The 16,051-nt window shown below is 47.8% G+C and overlaps 2 protein-coding genes across 6 annotated transcripts; one reads left to right on the top strand and one right to left on the bottom strand.

The window, feature by feature from the left end:
• Positions 1-112: 112 nt before the first annotated feature.
• On the bottom strand, positions 113-1,919 carry SERF2 (small EDRK-rich factor 2). 2 transcript variants are annotated; one of them, XM_067745516.1, is made up of 3 exons: positions 1,774-1,919; positions 1,068-1,176; positions 113-472 (listed from the first exon to the last, which is right to left on the bottom strand). In XM_067745516.1, the coding sequence occupies exons 1-3, from the start codon at positions 1,778-1,780 to the stop codon at positions 187-189; spliced, it is 402 nt and encodes a 133-aa protein (XP_067601617.1). In that variant the 5' UTR covers positions 1,781-1,919; the 3' UTR covers positions 113-186. The 2 variants fall into 2 exon arrangements, with proteins under 2 accessions (XP_067601617.1, XP_067601620.1); XM_067745519.1 differs by having other exon boundaries at positions 309-449; positions 1,774-1,914.
• Positions 1,084-14,794, top strand: ELL3 (elongation factor for RNA polymerase II 3). 4 transcript variants are annotated; one of them, XM_067745509.1, is made up of 13 exons: positions 1,826-1,981; positions 2,836-2,958; positions 11,222-11,355; positions 11,604-11,639; positions 11,987-12,099; positions 12,229-12,430; positions 12,520-12,599; positions 12,735-12,810; positions 13,230-13,413; positions 13,497-13,539; positions 13,666-13,837; positions 14,067-14,111; positions 14,191-14,794. In XM_067745509.1, exons 3-13 carry the CDS (start codon positions 11,224-11,226, stop codon positions 14,299-14,301), a joined length of 1,194 nt encoding a protein of 397 aa, XP_067601610.1. In that variant the 5' UTR covers positions 1,826-1,981; positions 2,836-2,958; positions 11,222-11,223; the 3' UTR covers positions 14,302-14,794. The 4 variants fall into 4 exon arrangements, with proteins under 4 accessions (XP_067601612.1, XP_067601610.1, XP_067601609.1 ...); XM_067745511.1 differs by lacking the exons at positions 1,826-1,981; positions 2,836-2,958 and adding an exon at positions 1,084-1,196; XM_067745508.1 differs by lacking the exon at positions 1,826-1,981 and having other exon boundaries at positions 2,033-2,958.
• The last annotated feature ends 1,257 nt before the right edge of the window (positions 14,795-16,051 follow it).

The raw sequence follows: 16,051 nt of genomic DNA, 5'->3' as shown, positions 1-16,051 counted from the left end.
CTACATATCCACATCCTTTTAGAGTCTGAAGTTCTCTCCCCTCTTGGTGGGAAAGGGCAGCCATTCCTCCATCCCCATCCCCCCAAATCCCCAGTCAAACCAGGCGCTCAAGAAATTACAAAGCTACTTTTAATACTTTGGGGTGAGCCCCACAGGAATAAAAAACACTGGGAAGGGGTAACCCCCTCACCCCCAGGAGTGGCCCAGGGGGAGAGAGGCTACCTGAGGGGAAGGAAGCACAAAAGGGACTCGCTGCAGACTCAGGGCAAAGGGAATGCCATCGGTGCTGGGACCTGTGAGCACTACAGGAGAAAACGCGAGCGTGGTAGGACTGGCTCCAGGCACACAGGCGAAGGGCAAGAGGGTTGGACACGAAGCCACAAAGCTACTTGGGTTCCTCCTTCTTCTCGTTTGCCTTTTTCTGCTTCTGCTGCATGATCTCCGAGTCCCTGGGGGTAGAGATGATGGGGCACTGGGAGGTACCAGAGGGCAAAAGGGACAAGATGCAGGGGGATGAAGGGCACAAAGGATAAGATGGAAGTGGATGGGACAAAATTCAGCATGTGGCTGCTGTATTCCCACCCTAGGAGAACAAGAGGAAGAGAGCTGAGGCTCAAAAGGCAATCAGTCTCTATCTGGCTATTGCCCGAGGGGTCAGAAGTCTGGCCACACAGGCCCAAGGCTATTCTGTGCTGAGTACCACACCCAGCAACACCAGTGAGAAGGCTGGGAGAAGGGAGGACAAATGAACAGCAAGGAGGGCCAAAAGTACTGGGCTGTCATAACCACCACTGCATTTGAAATGTGAAGCTCCCTGCCCTTGCCCTTAAGGTCAGACCCGGGGGCACTCAGAAATCAGACCGAGGGCAGCACCCGCCCCAGTCCCTTCCTATAAGGCTGTGACCTAACAATTTAAAGGGTGAGAGGAATAAAACCCTAGAGGAAACAATGCACTCTGCCCCTCACGACTAGTCCAGATGTAAGCTCTGAGCTAACTCTTTCCAGGTACAACCCTTGGCCTAAACCCAGGTCTCACCCCACCCCTCCCCGCCCCTCCCTGGGGCTACCTCTGCTTGCGGGCAGCAGCAGAAAGCCCGTCATCTCGGCGCTTTCCCTTAACCGAGTCGCTCTGCTTTTTCATATTCTTCTGGCGGGCAAGCTCGCGCTGGTTACCGCCTAGAGAAAGAAGATAAAAGGTGAGACGAGAAGGCCTTTCTGGCCACACACCGGCGACCCTCTCCCCTCACCGGACACTCGTACGGTCCAACACTTCATTCCCGGGTCGCCGACACCGGCCTTTTTCGGGGCCTAGGCTGCAGATTGGACGGAGGGGGTAGCTGCCACAGGGCAGGTCAAAGTGGGGAGTGGACGGAGGATGGTCCTGAGGAGCCTGCTAGAAGCGTGCTTCGAATTTCGGGGCAGCATGGGGGCCCAGACAGGGGGTGGCGGTATGTGTAGACGGTCTGGGTCTCTGTGGGGGATGGGCAGGGATCTGGAATGGGGGGATCTGGGTTTATCACAGGGGCGCAGGGCTTCTCCCCACACCGCAGAGCGTCGGGGAGGGCCTTTGCCTGACGAGGTGGGGAGGTTCTCAAGAAGTGTCTCGGTGGGCAAAGGGTCGACTTCCGGGCTCCAAGTGTGAGGGTCGCTAAACAGCGCTCCTAGAGAAAGGTCTCGTTGGGGAAGCCAAAATGAGGTCAATGCCGAGGTTCGGCAGTCATGTTTAGGATGGAAAAGGAGAAAAGGGCAAGAGGAGGGGGTCTCAGTGCTCACGGGTCATGGCGACGGCAGCAGCTCCGGCCTGCCTCCGTTGCGTCCCCTCGTTCAGTACGACGTTGCAGGCCCCGCCCCTTTCTCGAAGCGTAACGAAGTTGTCTTTTCCTCCCCGCCCCTTCGCGCCCGGGAACCGATTCCCATTGGACAGGAAGAAACACGTGGAGGCCGCGAGCCACGCTGGAGCTCGGGCGGATAACGGGCGGAGGTTCGCAGGCCGAGCGCGCTGCGTGGGGCGGGGCTTTCCGAACAAGTCGTTAGGTCGGGAGGGGAGAAAGTAGGCCAGGTCACGTGGGCAGAGTGGGTGGGGGTGGAGGGGTGCGGGTGGCTAGGTGGCGCTCCCGCGAGCTTGGGCACGTGACCTGGCAGAGTGCCCTCATGCGGGGATGGTTTGGGACAAGGACAGACTCACTCAGAGGGAACGTAGGGGGAACAGAGGGCTGGGGGTTCGTGGGGGCTGAAATGGTCCGGCCGGTGCTGTTACCAAGACTCTTGGACTAAACTTGCCCCTGTTATCTAGGATCCCCCCAACCAACCACCTGTTTAGATACTTGAGTTTGCATACTATGTAAAATCGTGTACAAACGCAACTTCAGAAGCCCCTTTCTAACCACATTGTTCCCCCATCCCAAACTCCTCCAGTATAGAAATTCGCATCCACATCCCATATGTCCTAAAACTTTGGTCCTGTTCATATCCCCATAGAAGCTTCAAATATGTAGCTTGGAAGTATTGGAGGACCCAAAAATCACGGACTATGGAGTTGGATCAGGGACTAAGAGATTGGAAAAGCCACATACTATGTCCATTTCTCCCTCCGGCATTTCCCCACTGTACTGTACTATCTCCACCATCTCCACCAACCACACCTGGTTTGTAATTCGCAATTGAATAGGGCGGGAAGTTTAGATTTCCCACTAAAATCGCTCTCATTCCCAGTTTCACTAATCTGTGTACAAGACTCCCCACCAGTCCCGAGGAATTCACGGGATAAAGGAGAAATGCTTAGGAAATCTCACAGGAAAGGACTGCTTGTAAATTTTAACATCTGATTCTCTCCAGCTAGTGCCCACAGCAGAACCAAGCTGCGGCTGGCACTTCAGACTGGCTTCTTTCTCAACATAGAGCTGAGGGAAGACAATAAACCTTATTCAGTACCATCCTCACAATTTTTGCCATACCCAGGTATCACTTGAACTACTACTATTTATTACTTTAAAATTTTTTACCAGGATTGTGTTTGTTTTTTTTTTTTTTTGGCTGTGCTGTGTGGCTTGTGGGGATCTCAGTTCCCCCACCAGGGATTGAACCTGGGCCTCTGCAGTGAAAACACCAAATCCTAACCACTGAACCACCAGGGAACTCCCTGTATCAGTTTCAAATAAAGGATATAACCCAAACTTCATATTCCTTTAGTAAATTTAAAATCAGTATCACCTGCCCACAAACAGAAAGTAACTATAAAAAGAAATACAATGAAAAGGAAATATTAAATTCTACCAAAATAATATCAATGTCAAAGCTACTGAACCTGGGGCCTGCCCTCTCTTTCTCAGAGAAAGAAATTAACAAGTGTTATAGAGGTAATAAGGCATAAGTCTCCCAAACTGTAGCTTTTTCTTGACATCATCAGAATATTGAAATGCATTTAATTTTTATACTTTCAGTGTTACTTACTGCTATGTCTCTATACTACTAAAATTACTTCTTATATCACCAGTAGCATATATCCCACCCTTTGGTACATACCAAATGTAATAGATCAACATTGGTGGCACACATAACAATGTGCAAATTCTGACTCTGCTACTTACTGGATTTGATTTTGGACAATCATTTTTTCCATGCTTCAATTCCTTTATATGAAAAATGGGAATAATATCTACCCCTTAGTGTTGTGGGAAAGATTAATATAGATAACTTAATATAAAGGACTTGGCCCATAATAGGCCAACTTGGTTAATAATGTCCTCTCCATCTCCCTTTGGGAAGTCCTAAAACCTCTTCATTCTCCAAATTCCTCTAACTCCTGAGTAGTAGCCAGTCTCTGAAATGGCCCCTAATGATCCCTCCCTTCTGGTATTCACATCCTTGTGTAATCCTCTCCCACACTAAATCAGGGTTGGTCTATGTGACCAATAGAATATGGCAGAAGTGATGGTATATCACTTCTGATGCTAAAAAAAATTGCAGCTTCTGCTTTCCTTTCTCTCTTGGATCACTGGCTCAGGGAGAGCCAGCTGCCATGTCAGGAGGAGAGGCCCATGTGGTGAAGAACTGTGGCCACTGGCCAACAGCCAGAGGGCAGAGAAAATACCTCCACTTTAACTTAGCACGAGGTTGAGAGTTAGGGACCCAAGGCTCTGAGAGAAGGAGGTGAGGCAGGATTTAGGGACCCCACATATAAAGTGAGAAGATGAGGAAACTGGACTTCAAGGGTGGGGACAGCATCTGCAGACCTATAGCAACAGACTGACCACAGTTCACATAAAGAATTTGGACTATCTGGCTTCCTAGCCCCCAGGTTCCAATGGGTCCCCTTGCATATAGAGAGACTACAGAACCAGCCCCATGGAGAAAACTGAGCTAGCCAGGGATGAGTGAAATAGTGCAGGATGAGGAAGCAAGTTCTCTTTTGGCACCTCCTACCTCTTTATCAACTCCAGCTGCTCAGGTGGGTGAGAGAGTGGAACAACTCTGTAACCACTCTCCTCTTATTAACTCACCCCACTCTACCCCCATGCTCAAGAGTCTATTTCCAATCCTAACAGAACCTAGGCTGGTTGCCACACCTCCCTCCCGTCTAACTTTTCCAGTAATTGCCAAAGAAATCACTCATTCTTTCAACAAATATTCATTGTGTTATGCACCAACAATGTACCAACTACTGCATTAGTCATTAGGTATACAGTGATGAACAAAACATGTATATCTCCATACTCACGGAACATATAGTGTAGAGAAGAAGAAACAGCTCTCTCTCTGTATATAACACATATATAGGTATTCCTGTGTGTGTGTGTGTGTGTATATATATATATGTATATATATATATGCAAATCAATTGTGATAACTGCTTTGAAAGAAATGAACAGATTTTACACAAGGATGATATTCAAAAGAGTTAACAGGGCACACAGCATAAGCACCTATCCACCAAAATAGATGTCAGTTTAACCTGAATAAAGACTATCTGTGAACAATTTTTCTACCTCTCCTGGTAAATCATACAACTGCTGGTTCTGTGAAGGGAGTATATCTGTAGACCCTAACTTTGATTAGAGAAGTGAAGCAAGTGATAACTGGGCTGAGGCAAAAGGAGGAGGATTTAGCCAGGGCAAGGGGTGGGGGGAGGCGGGAGAGAACATTTTAGGAGAGGAAACAGCATGTGTGAAGGCCCTAAGGCCCTGCTCCCTCAGGCCATCCCATCAAGAGCCACAAGGTTAGTGGATAGGTAGGTAGTAGGTGAGTCACTAATGCCTAGTGAGCATGCTTTGAAACTAGGTCAGGGAGAAGGTAGGGTAGTGATATGATCTGAGTCACTCCTGCTAATACCGCTACTCGGTAACATTAAGTGAGTACTTATTAAGTATATTAAGTTTACTTTTCTTATTTGGGCCTTACAATTACCTTTTGAGGTGTCATTATTCCCTTTCTACATATTTAGAAACTTTGGCACAGGCAGGTTAAATAACTTTCCCAAGGAAGCACAGGTAATAAAGGGTGGGGCTGAGAGTTTAACCCAGTCACTGCTCTTCAGCAGCAAGATGTAAATTTTGAAGAGATCACTCCGTGGAAGGAAAGTGGATTAGAGCAGGTAAATGGAAATGGGGAGACCAGTCAGGAGGCTATCACAGACATCCAGAATTCTAGGCCTAATTGGGTAACAGATAATTGAAATGCAGTTCAGACCAACTGGGGCAAAAAGGGGAATTTGTTGGCTTACATAACCAAACTGGGTCATGGGCTGGGGTGTGAATGACTAGAACCAATGACAGGGGGATGCCTCCCCATCTCTTTGCTTTATTTTCTCAGATCCAGATCCCTTGACATGATAGGAAATGGCCACCAATGGTCCCTGCCCTCACATATCACAGAGTGACCAAGAGAGGGGGTCTGAGTCTCTTCCTTTAAATTCAGTTTTTAAAACCCCAGGACAGGACTCTGATGGTTTAGGTGCCTACCTTTGTGGTGAGGAGGTGGTGTGGGGCAGGATATAATGAGAGTAGCCCCCACCAGAACCATATGGTTAGTATGGGGAAGGAACAGTTTTATCAAAGAAAGGGAGTTTGTTCCCCAGAAAAGGAGGATGCTAGACAGATCAAACAAAAGATGTCCATTACATCAGGGAACAGAAGATAGCCACTTGGACCAAAATGGTGACAGAAGAAATGGCAAAAGTGTGCAGCTTCAAAATATATTTTGGGTATTCAGTTAGAGAGGAAGATACTATTGATTTCTGGGTTCTTCATCAAATATTAAGTATACACCTATTAAGTGCAAGACACTTCTAGGCAGTGGGTATACAGTGGTGAACAAAACTGACATGGTCTCTGACCTCATGAAGTTAACCCTTTAGTGGGGGAGACTTACAATTCACAAGTAGCCAAACCAAACAGTATGAAGTTACAACTTGTGTTAAGTGTTAAAAGAGAAACAAAAGTGCAAGGACAAAGAATAATGGGAGAGACCCACTTCTGTGGTGACTTTTTTTTTGGCCACGCAACGCAGCTTATGGGATCTTAGTTCCCCGACCAGGGATCAAACCCAGGCCCTTGGCAGTGATAGCATGGAGTCCTAACCACTGGACCACCAGGGAATTCCCTGTGGTGACTTTTCAACTGAGGCCTGTAGAAAAAGTAGAAGAAGGCTCCAGAAGTGCAGCTGAATTCCAAACATTAATAACATCCCTCCTTTAACAAGGAAGAGCAATACAGTTTTAGGAAATTCTTTCCCTCCCTATATTCCAAAAGTGGTCCTGAATGGCTAAGTCAATCAAAGTAAACTCATCACTCTTAGCATTACTGGCTCAGGATTGCCTAAACCATGCATGATATTCACCTTGTGACAGTTACAGGTTTAAGAGTTAGCATATGACCTAAATTGGCCTTATCAGACCAAAGGGAAGGACTTTTGTTCCATTGTGGAGACAGACAGTGCTCTCTCCCACTGACTTGAATAAGGATTCACATAACCCTTACTGCTTTTGGCTTCTGTGACCTTGAAGGACAAGCCTTAGGTTGAAGCAAAGTGAGTGGCAGGAGGAAACTTGGTCCTTGATGATGCTCTTGGGCCACTGAATACATCAACTATAATATTTGTTCTCTCACTGAGCTTCCTGCTATGAGAACCACCATACGTATTTGTTTTTTGTGTAAGCTGCCTTGAGTCAGATTTCTGTAACTTCTGCCAAATACATTTTAAGAAATACACAAACAATAGAAATAGCATATGCCAAGGCCCTGAGATGGGAAAAACCTTGAATAATTAGAGAAATTACAGAGATCACATAATGAAATGATCCAGTAAGATTATCTTAAAGTGCAACCAGCCCTCTCCATGCATATTAAGCTTCTAGTCAGATTTTAGTGCCTTGCTTGTAGAGATGAGTAGATAGCTGAAGATCAGCAAGCATTGGAAAAAACACTTTTAACATAAAAATAGGCCAAAACAAAACAGAAACAGAAAATAAGGTCTTAGAGGATCAGAAACAATTCCAGAAACAAAAGAAAGTGGGAGGGGGACCATAATTAGTAACCTTAGAAATGAAGGGGATATTGAACAAAAACAGGGGAGCTATAAAAAACAAACATTCAGAGAATAATAAAGAGCTCTTGGAAATTAAAAATATGATAAAAGCATTGGAAGATAAAACTTGAAGAAATAGTCAAGAAAATTGGGCAAAAACATAGTGATGGACAGGAAAAAATTTAAAAATTAGGCAATCAGTTCAGGAGGTCAACATCTGTATTATATGAGTTTCAGAATGAGAGGGGGCCCACTGAGTGCCCAGCACAAAGAATAAGAAAAGATCGATGCCACAACATACTAGAACACTGGAGTCACAGAGAAGATCCTAAAGGTTTCTGAGATACAAAATAGGTCACATACAAAGAAAGGATGAAGAATCAGAATGGCTTCAGACTTGTCAGCAGCAACACTGGAGTCCAAAAGACAGTGAGTGATGTCATCAAATATCTGAAGAAAAATAACTAACAACCAATTTTTTTTTTTACCCAGCCAAGCTATCAATTAAGTAGAATAGAATAAAGACACACAGTCTCAAAGGACTTATCTACCATGCACCCTTTCCAGGAAGCTATTGGAGATGTACACCAAAATGAGGGGGTAAATCAAGGAAAAAAGTAGTAGAATTCAGGAAAAAAGGGCATCCAATATAGGAGATAAGGAAATCCCCAGGCTGTTTGAAGGGAGACCCCAGGATGATAACTTTGCAGCAGGCTTAGAGAAGCAACTATTTCAGAGTGGAACAGGAGAATGAAAGGGTCTGGAGGTGTATATATAAGGAAAAAAATGGAAACTTATAAAACTGATAAGTTTTATAACTGAAAAAATTGATAATATAACTGATTATATTTGAATATATGAGGAGGAGATTTCCACTCCTAGAGGAGCATATTAGAATTAATTGATATAAAAAAAGAATTAATTGATAATAAGTACATACAGGGGCTTCCCTGGTGTTGCAGTGGTTAAGAATCCGCCTGCCAATTCAGGGGACAGGGGTTCGAGCCCTGGTTCAGGAAGATCCCACATGCCGTGGAGCGACTAAGCCCGTGCGCCACAACTACTGAGCCTGCGCTCTAGAGCCCACAAGCCACAACTACTGAGCCCATGTGCCACAACTACTGAAGCCCGCGTGCCTACAGCCCATTCTCCGCAACAAGAGAAGCCACTGCAGCGAGAAGCCCGTGCACTGCGATGAAGAGTAGACCCCGCTCTCCGCAACTAGAGAAAGCCCGCACGCAGCAACGAAGACCCAACGCAGCCAAAAATAAAATAAATTAATTAAATAATTAAAAAAATAAGTACATACACAACTAAGTAAACAAACCAAGATAGGGATAATTATTAATATCAAGGGGGAAACATACAAGAAAGGAAATGTAAACAGTGCACTGTGTCACAGCTTGTAAATAATATTTACACACTCATAAAATGTAAACATTCATTATTGATCTAACAAAAGTAACATTACTACACTAGGAGGTTGAAGAGAGAAAGTACATGCATATATATGGAGAGGATGGGAGAGCTAAAGTCCTCATTTTTAAGATAGAAACCAATGGCTAATATCTGACACTTAAAAAGCCAGAAATGGCATGATACTTAGAAAAAGCAATAAATGCCAGAAGAAACAGTTAAAAGAGTTTTAACTTCCTTTAAGTAGTAGAAAGCAGAAAGGAATAAGGGATAAATATTTTTCATTATGTCTTGTATGGAACTTATATGTACATATATAACTTCCATAAAGACAAATAAATACTATAAAAACCCAACCATGGGGCTTCCCTGGTGGCACAGTGGTAAAGAATCCGCCTGCCAATGCAGGGGACAAGGGTTCAAGCCCTGGTCCGGGAGGATCCCACATGCTGCGGAGCAAGTGGGCCCGTGTGCCACAACTGCTGAGCCTGCACTCTGGAGCCCACGAGCCACAGCTGCTGAGCCTGCCTGCTGCAGCTGCTGAAGCCCGCACGCCTAGAGCCTGTGCTGCGCAACAAGGGAAGCCACCGCAATGAGAAGCCCACACACAGTAACGAAGAGTAGCCCCCCCTCCCCGCAGCTAGAGAAAGCCTGTGAGCAGCATCGAAGACCCAACGCAGCCAAAAATTAATTAATTTTTTTTAAGAAGTCAAATTTAGGAGGGCTTCCCTGGTGGCGCAGTGGTTAAGAATCTGCCTGCCAATGCAGGAGACACGGGTTCGAGCCCTGGTCCGGGAAGATCCCACATGCCGCGGTGCAACTAAGCCCGCGTGCCACAACTACTGAAGCCCGTGAGTCTAGAGCCCATGGTCCGCAACAAGAGAAGCCACTGCAATAAGCATGCGCACCGCAACGAAGAGCAGCCCACACTCTCCACAACTAGAGAAGGCCCGCGCACATCAACGAAGACCCAATGCAGCCAAAAATAAATAAAATAAATAAATTATTTTTTAAAAGTCAAATTTAGGGAGTTCCCTGGAGGTACAGTGGTTAGGATTTGGTGCTTTTATTGCTGTGGCCTGGGTTCAATCCCTGGTGGGGGAACTAAGATCTCAGAAGCTGTGGGGTGTGGGCAAAAAATAAAAATCAACTTTATTGAGGTATAATTTACAGACATTAAAGTAGATACATTTTAAGTGTGCAATTTGATGAGTTTTGACAAATGTATAGATAATTTGAGTTAGGGTGAAGGGCATTAAGGTCATCTGGGATTATGCCCGTCCAGGGATTTAGCAGAGGTATCCTAGCTAGGAAAGAGAACAACACCAGGGCTCTAGGGAGACATACCCAAACAGCGACAAGTGGCGACACCAAGGGCCGACATGAGATTGGTCCTGGGGTTTCACTGCACCAGGATCTGGACCTCCAGAATGTCTGGAAACTTCATGGCACCTCTTGGTCCTCCTGAGGGAGTGAGCCTGTTCCCTTTCACACCAGTGTCCAACAATCTCACGTGTATAGGCCAGGAAGGGAGACCTGGGACTGAGTTCTCCCTCTCCTCTGCCCTGCAACTTTCCTGCCACCAACCACGGCCCCCATCTCTGCCCATCGATGGGGGTCGCTCCGGCTTGCGACAGTCAAGCTTCACTGCTGCCAAAAACGGGCCCTGATTTTCTCTCCATTCATAGTTAGAAACCGGCTTCGGGTTCGCCGCAGTACGTCGGGCAGGGAAAAGCAAAAGCTCTAGGCCAGGTGTTGGCGTCGGGAATCCCCCTTCGGGTCCGCCAGCCTCCGGTCCCTTGGGGCTCTTGGCGTGATGGGCTGGGCCCGCCCAGCAATCAGTCGCTGTCGCTGTCTACCGCCCCTCTGCGTCTAAAACCCTCGGGGGTTGCAGGTTCAGCTTCACTTAGAAACCGAAACTCTTTCAGTGGTCAGGTTAGGTGGAAAAACTGAGGCAGGACTGGGGACTCTAGTGAGAGGTCTGAAGCTGGCTGCAGACTTTCTCCCCGGAACTGGGAGAGCACCTTCCGAAAGCCCAAAAAGCGCATGCCAATCCAAGAAGAAACCGCTGGGGTCGGTGCTAACATCTGGGGGAGAGCGAAGCGCCACCCACGCGAGCGGGAAATCCCAGAGGTGGGGCTGGCTGTGGGTGGGGCCTGGGGTGGGGTCCCGGCGGGGGGCGGGGCCTACCTGGGTTACCGGGTGTGCCAGCCTAGCCCTGCACAGCGGAGGTGGTAGTGGCCCCGGTCTGTGGCTCCCGTCCTATTTGCTCTGTACCTCGCAGCCATGGAGGGACCCCGGGAGCTTCTGAGTAGGAAGCTCCGGCTCTGCTTCACCCCCGCTGCCCGGACCAGCCTCCTGCTGCTCAGGCTCAACGACGCGGCGCTGCGGGCGCTGCACGAGTGTCAGCGGCAACAGGTACGGCCGGCCCGGGCCCCATCCTCTCCATCCCCTACCCCTCGGTTAGTCGGGCCTCAGCCGGCGACAGTGCCGAAGGGGCCTGGGGATGGGAAGCAGCATCCTCAGTCTCCGGCCTCCCCACCTCTCCAAGTGAAGCCTGCGAGGCAGGTCCCCCCACCCCACCCCACCCCCACCCCGGGCACCCGACGCCGGATCCGGGACTCTGTTTCACCTGCTCTTAGCTCAAGTCTGTGCTCTCCCTCCAGGTTCGGCCAGTGATTGCTTTCCAAGGCAACCGAGGGGTAAGCGCGGGCCTGGGGTGTGTGGAGGTGGAGTGCAGGGAGAACAGACATGGGCTCCAGGAAGGTACCATCAGGGCGGGAGGCTGAGGGCAGCCAAGGTCTGAGGAAGTTTCGAGAATTGAACCCCAAATGGGGCGAGGGGCTGCTGGGTTGTGGTCCCAAGAGGCTGCGGTTGAAGAGACTGTGCCGTCTTAGCCTCCTGAGGAACTCAGGCCCAGCTGCACCTGGTGTGCTAATGAGCCCCGTGGGACCCATCGTCAGGCTTAGGCTGGCTCAGGGAGGAGTGGCCTTCATAGTAGGAGGAGGAACTGACTTTCATAGAGCTTACAGTCTCCTTTCACCCACAGTATTTGAGGGTCCCACGTCCTGGCTGGTCCTGCCTCTTTTCCTTCATAGTGTCTCAGTGTGGCCAGGAGGGCCCTGGTGGTGGCTTGGATCTTGTGTGCCAACATTTAGGCAGGTAAGGGGAATAGGTAGCAGGTAAGAAAGAGTTTGTGCAAAGTCTGGGAAGGGGATATCCAGAGGTGCTTCAGAGATCTCCACCTTCCTGTTTTTTGTTTGTTTTTTGTTTTAAACCACTTCTTTCCAGATCTGGGCCTAACCGCCTCCACTGCCTGGGTCCACTCAGGGAGCGCCTCACTATTTGGGCAGCCATGGATTCTGTCCCAGCCCCATCTTCAGTTCAGGGACACAACCTGACTGAAGATGCCAGAGATCACGAGAGCTGGCAGAACATGGGAGACTATTCTGCAGGAGACACAATTTCACAGCCACAGATGGCACTAGAAGAGGTAAGGCCAGAAACTGCAGGGAGTTGGGATAAGGTGGGGCAAAGCCTGAAGCCTAGGGAGCCAAGTGCCCCTGCCACTTTCCCTGCCAGGTGGCAGATCCACTGGCAAGCAGCCAAGGACAGTCACTCCCAGGATCCTTGAGGGAACACATGGCACAGTGGGAAGTGAGGTACTTGGGGGCAGGGTGGGACTAATCTGGGAAGCCCTGTTATTGTCTTCTCTAATCTCCACCCTAAATGCTGTAAAAAGGGATCTAGCCCTACCCTTGGCTTCATCTCTCCCATTCCCTCTTCAAAAATCCTAGGAACCAGACCCATCTTCCAAACAGAGAGCCTGATCAGGTACTGCCTTCCTCTGCTAGCCAGAAACACGTGGACAAGGTAAGTTGTAATAGCAAGGGTGTTTCAAAGAGAGTTGTGTCCAATGAGGCTAAAATTTAAAAATTGGGACCTTATCATTTTCATGCTCCCAGAGCTCATTATATGGAAGTAATTTTTATGTTTTTTAATTTTTATTTTATTTTTTTTTGCGGTACGCGGGCCTCTCACTGCTGTGGCCTCTCCCGCCGCGGAGCACAGGCTCCGGACGCGCAGGCTCAGCAGCCATTGCTCACGGGCCCAGCCACTCCGCGGCATGTGGGATCTTCCCGGACCCAGGCACGAACCCATGTCCCCTGCATCGGCAGGCAGACTCTCAACCACTGTGCCACCAGGGAAGCCCAGAAGTAATTTTTAAGAGAAGGACAGAATAGGAGGCTTCTGGCTTACTGTTCATGTGACCAAGATATTTTCTCCAACAGAAACGTCCAGCACCTGCAGCTACTGTAAAACTAAAAGAAAAGAGGCTCAGATCTCTGTCTCTAGCTCCAAGTCCCCTACAAGGGCTGCCTAGTCAGGAGCTACAGGAGAGAGAAGATTGGGAGCAAGAAGATAAAGATGAAAACATTAGCCCCAGGCTGGTGCACAGTCCCTCAGTTCAAGCAGGTGACTTAATGGGAGGAGGGTGAAACTGCCATAGTGGGGGAAAAAAAGCCTATCATTACCTTCATGTCTTGCTTCCTTCCTAGACTCTGAATCCCCAAGCCCTGAAGAGGTACCAGATTACCTCCTGTGAGTCCCCTGCCATTTCCAATTTTATCAAGCCTTGTGCATATGAGATATTAAGGTAAACTTCCTGGGAGCTGGAAGCTTTGGGGGGCAATGACATTGAAGGTGACAATACTCTGCTCCTGGCAGGCAATACAGGGCCATCCACAGTGCAGAACAGCACCATGCTTACAAGCAGGACTTTGAGACAGATTATGCTGAATACCGCACTCTGCATGCCCGTGTTGGGGCTGCAAACCAAAGGTTCAGAGAGCTGGGAGCAGAGATGAAGAGCACTCAACGAGGAACTCCAGAATACAAGGTAAGGGCTGGATGGGCCCAGGCTGGCCCCTGAGCTCTACTGGCCGTAAACTCCTGGCCAACTGCCCATAATCCTGTTTGTTCAACAACCAATGTGACAAGCAAGCCAGTTTTGAGGGAAAAATTAGTCTGTATAATTTGGTAGAATGAGAAGGGAAGTTCCTTCACTCCCTAAGAGAACTGGAGCTTTTTTCTTAAGGTTAAACTTGGTGCTAACATTTTCTTTTCAGATGCTGGAAGAAAAGATAGTCCAGGAATATAAAAAGTTCAGGAAGGTAAGACCAGGCCTGGGAATGGTAGCAAAAAGGCAGAATTGACTTTTTTTTTTTTGACATGGATGCTTTTTCTCTGCAGCAGTACCCAGGTTACAGGGAAGAAAAGCACCGTTGTGAGTACCTGCATCAGAAATTGTCCCACATTAAAGGTCTCATCCTGGAGTTTGAGGAAAAGAACAGGGGCAGCTGAAGATGACAGAGGGCTCTTTACCCTCTGCCCAGTGTGCTATGAAGGAACAAAGCAGCTATTAACTAGTGTACAATTGTCTGCTCTTCTTATTGCTGAGTCCATGGTGGGAAGTAGGAGAGCTGCTCTAGGTTCTTAAGGTTTTTCATATTGCCATATTTAAAATTTTAGGGCATGGGCACAGTGCCAAGACTCCACAGCTGTGCCCAGGAGACTAGGAAAAGTAGCAGAGACTTGGCTTCTCCACCTTTAGTTCAGCCAAGTTATTTTTAAATCCTGAGAAATGATACCATTTCCAGGACAAGATACCTTGAGAACATCAGAATTTACTTGGTAGCCTCCCTGAAGAAACAATGAAAACTTTTGGTAACAGAACTAAAGGAACTTGTAATACAACTGGATATAATGGGAAAGGGCTTGGGTGTTACCCATGTACTGAAAGTGAATTATTTTACAAACATGGCTAAAAAATTAAAACTGATTACTTCTGTGTCAAGTTTATGTTTTCCTTGAATCCTCTTACCCTTGGCTGTGTATATGAACCAGTTCTGGGGCTCCCTAAAAATTCAGATCCCCAGATCCCAGCACAGGTCTTATGAATTAGAATCTCCAAGATTATGGTTAGGCATCTTTACTTTTTCAAAGCACTATGGATGATCCTGATATATATTTTGCTAAGTGGCTCTGTCAAATCTTGTAATTCAGTGGTCCCCAACCTTTTCGGCACCAGGGACCGGTTTCATGGAAGACAATTTTTCCACAGACTGGGGCAGTGGGCGGGGGGCAGGGGGCGGGGGCAGTGGTTCAGGCGGTAATGCGAGCGATGGGGAGCGGCAGATGAAGCCTCACTTGCCGCCGCTCACCTCCTGCTGTGCGGCCCGGTTCCTAGCAGGCCACGGACCGGCCCAGGGGTTGGGGACCCCTGTTGAAATTGGTAACTAGAGGATACAGTAGGAATAAAGCTCTCCTTTTCCAAACATGGAGGTTGAGGATCACCTGCAACTGGGGCTATCTGGAATTATCCAGTAACTGAAATCTATAACTGTGGGTAGGATTTGGATTTACCCACAAAAAGGAAGAGGGAAACGGTTCAATTCATTTGAACCAAAGATCACACCAGTCGTATCCTTTTCGTTCCTCACTGTTGCATAAGAAAGTGGATGTTTCACTTACAACGAGGAATGATACTGCCTTTCCCAGTTCCACTGGAGAAGGAAGTTAATGACCACACCCTGGGCTTTGGGGGAGAGAGCTGTACCTGGCAGTGTCAGCAATTCTTGAAACAACTTGGATGTAAACCCAACCTGATGCCACACCCACACAGGGCATTTCTGGGCAGAGAATAGCCCTTGGGAGATATAAACATACTCAGCTGCATGGCAAGGATAAACTGCAATCCATCCTTAGGGCATGGGCAGGCCAGAAACAGCCCAACAAGAAAGGTCCCTCACCTGTTCTAATCATCAGGCTAGGGTCCTGTGCAATAAACATGTGAGGATAGAAAGAGATGAAATCTGGAAAGGAATTACAGGTGACAACTGGGTCCACACCCAGTACAGTACAGCTGTATTGACCATTATGGCAGTCACTAGCCCTACATGTGACTGTTTAATAAAAATTTAAAATATGGTTTCTAGCTACATTTCTAATGCTCAATAGCTACAGGTATTGGGCAATGAAGATTATAGAACATTTCTATCATAGCAGAAAGTTCTACTGGACAGTGCTGGTCTAGAGAACCTCTGCTTCCCCA

The sequence above is a fragment of the Pseudorca crassidens genome, chromosome 1 (assembly GCF_039906515.1).
Source record: "Pseudorca crassidens isolate mPseCra1 chromosome 1, mPseCra1.hap1, whole genome shotgun sequence".
NCBI classification, from domain to species: Eukaryota; Metazoa; Chordata; class Mammalia; order Artiodactyla; family Delphinidae; genus Pseudorca; species Pseudorca crassidens.
This window is presented reverse-complemented; position numbering and strand designations above follow the sequence as displayed.

Coding starts and splice junctions, on each gene's coding strand:
- SERF2 (XM_067745516.1), bottom strand. Junction 473..1,067: donor GCTGCTGCCCGCAAGCAGAG/GTAGCCCCAGGG, acceptor GGTACCTCCCAG/TGCCCCATCATCTCTACCCC.
- ELL3 (XM_067745511.1), top strand. CDS start 11,224: ATGGAGGGACCCCGGGAGCTTCTGAGTAGGAAGCTCCGGCTCTGCTTC. Junction 11,356..11,603: donor ACGAGTGTCAGCGGCAACAG/GTACGGCCGGCC, acceptor CTCTCCCTCCAG/GTTCGGCCAGTGATTGCTTT. Junction 13,540..13,665: donor GAGGTACCAGATTACCTCCT/GTGAGTCCCCTG, acceptor TGCTCCTGGCAG/GCAATACAGGGCCATCCACA.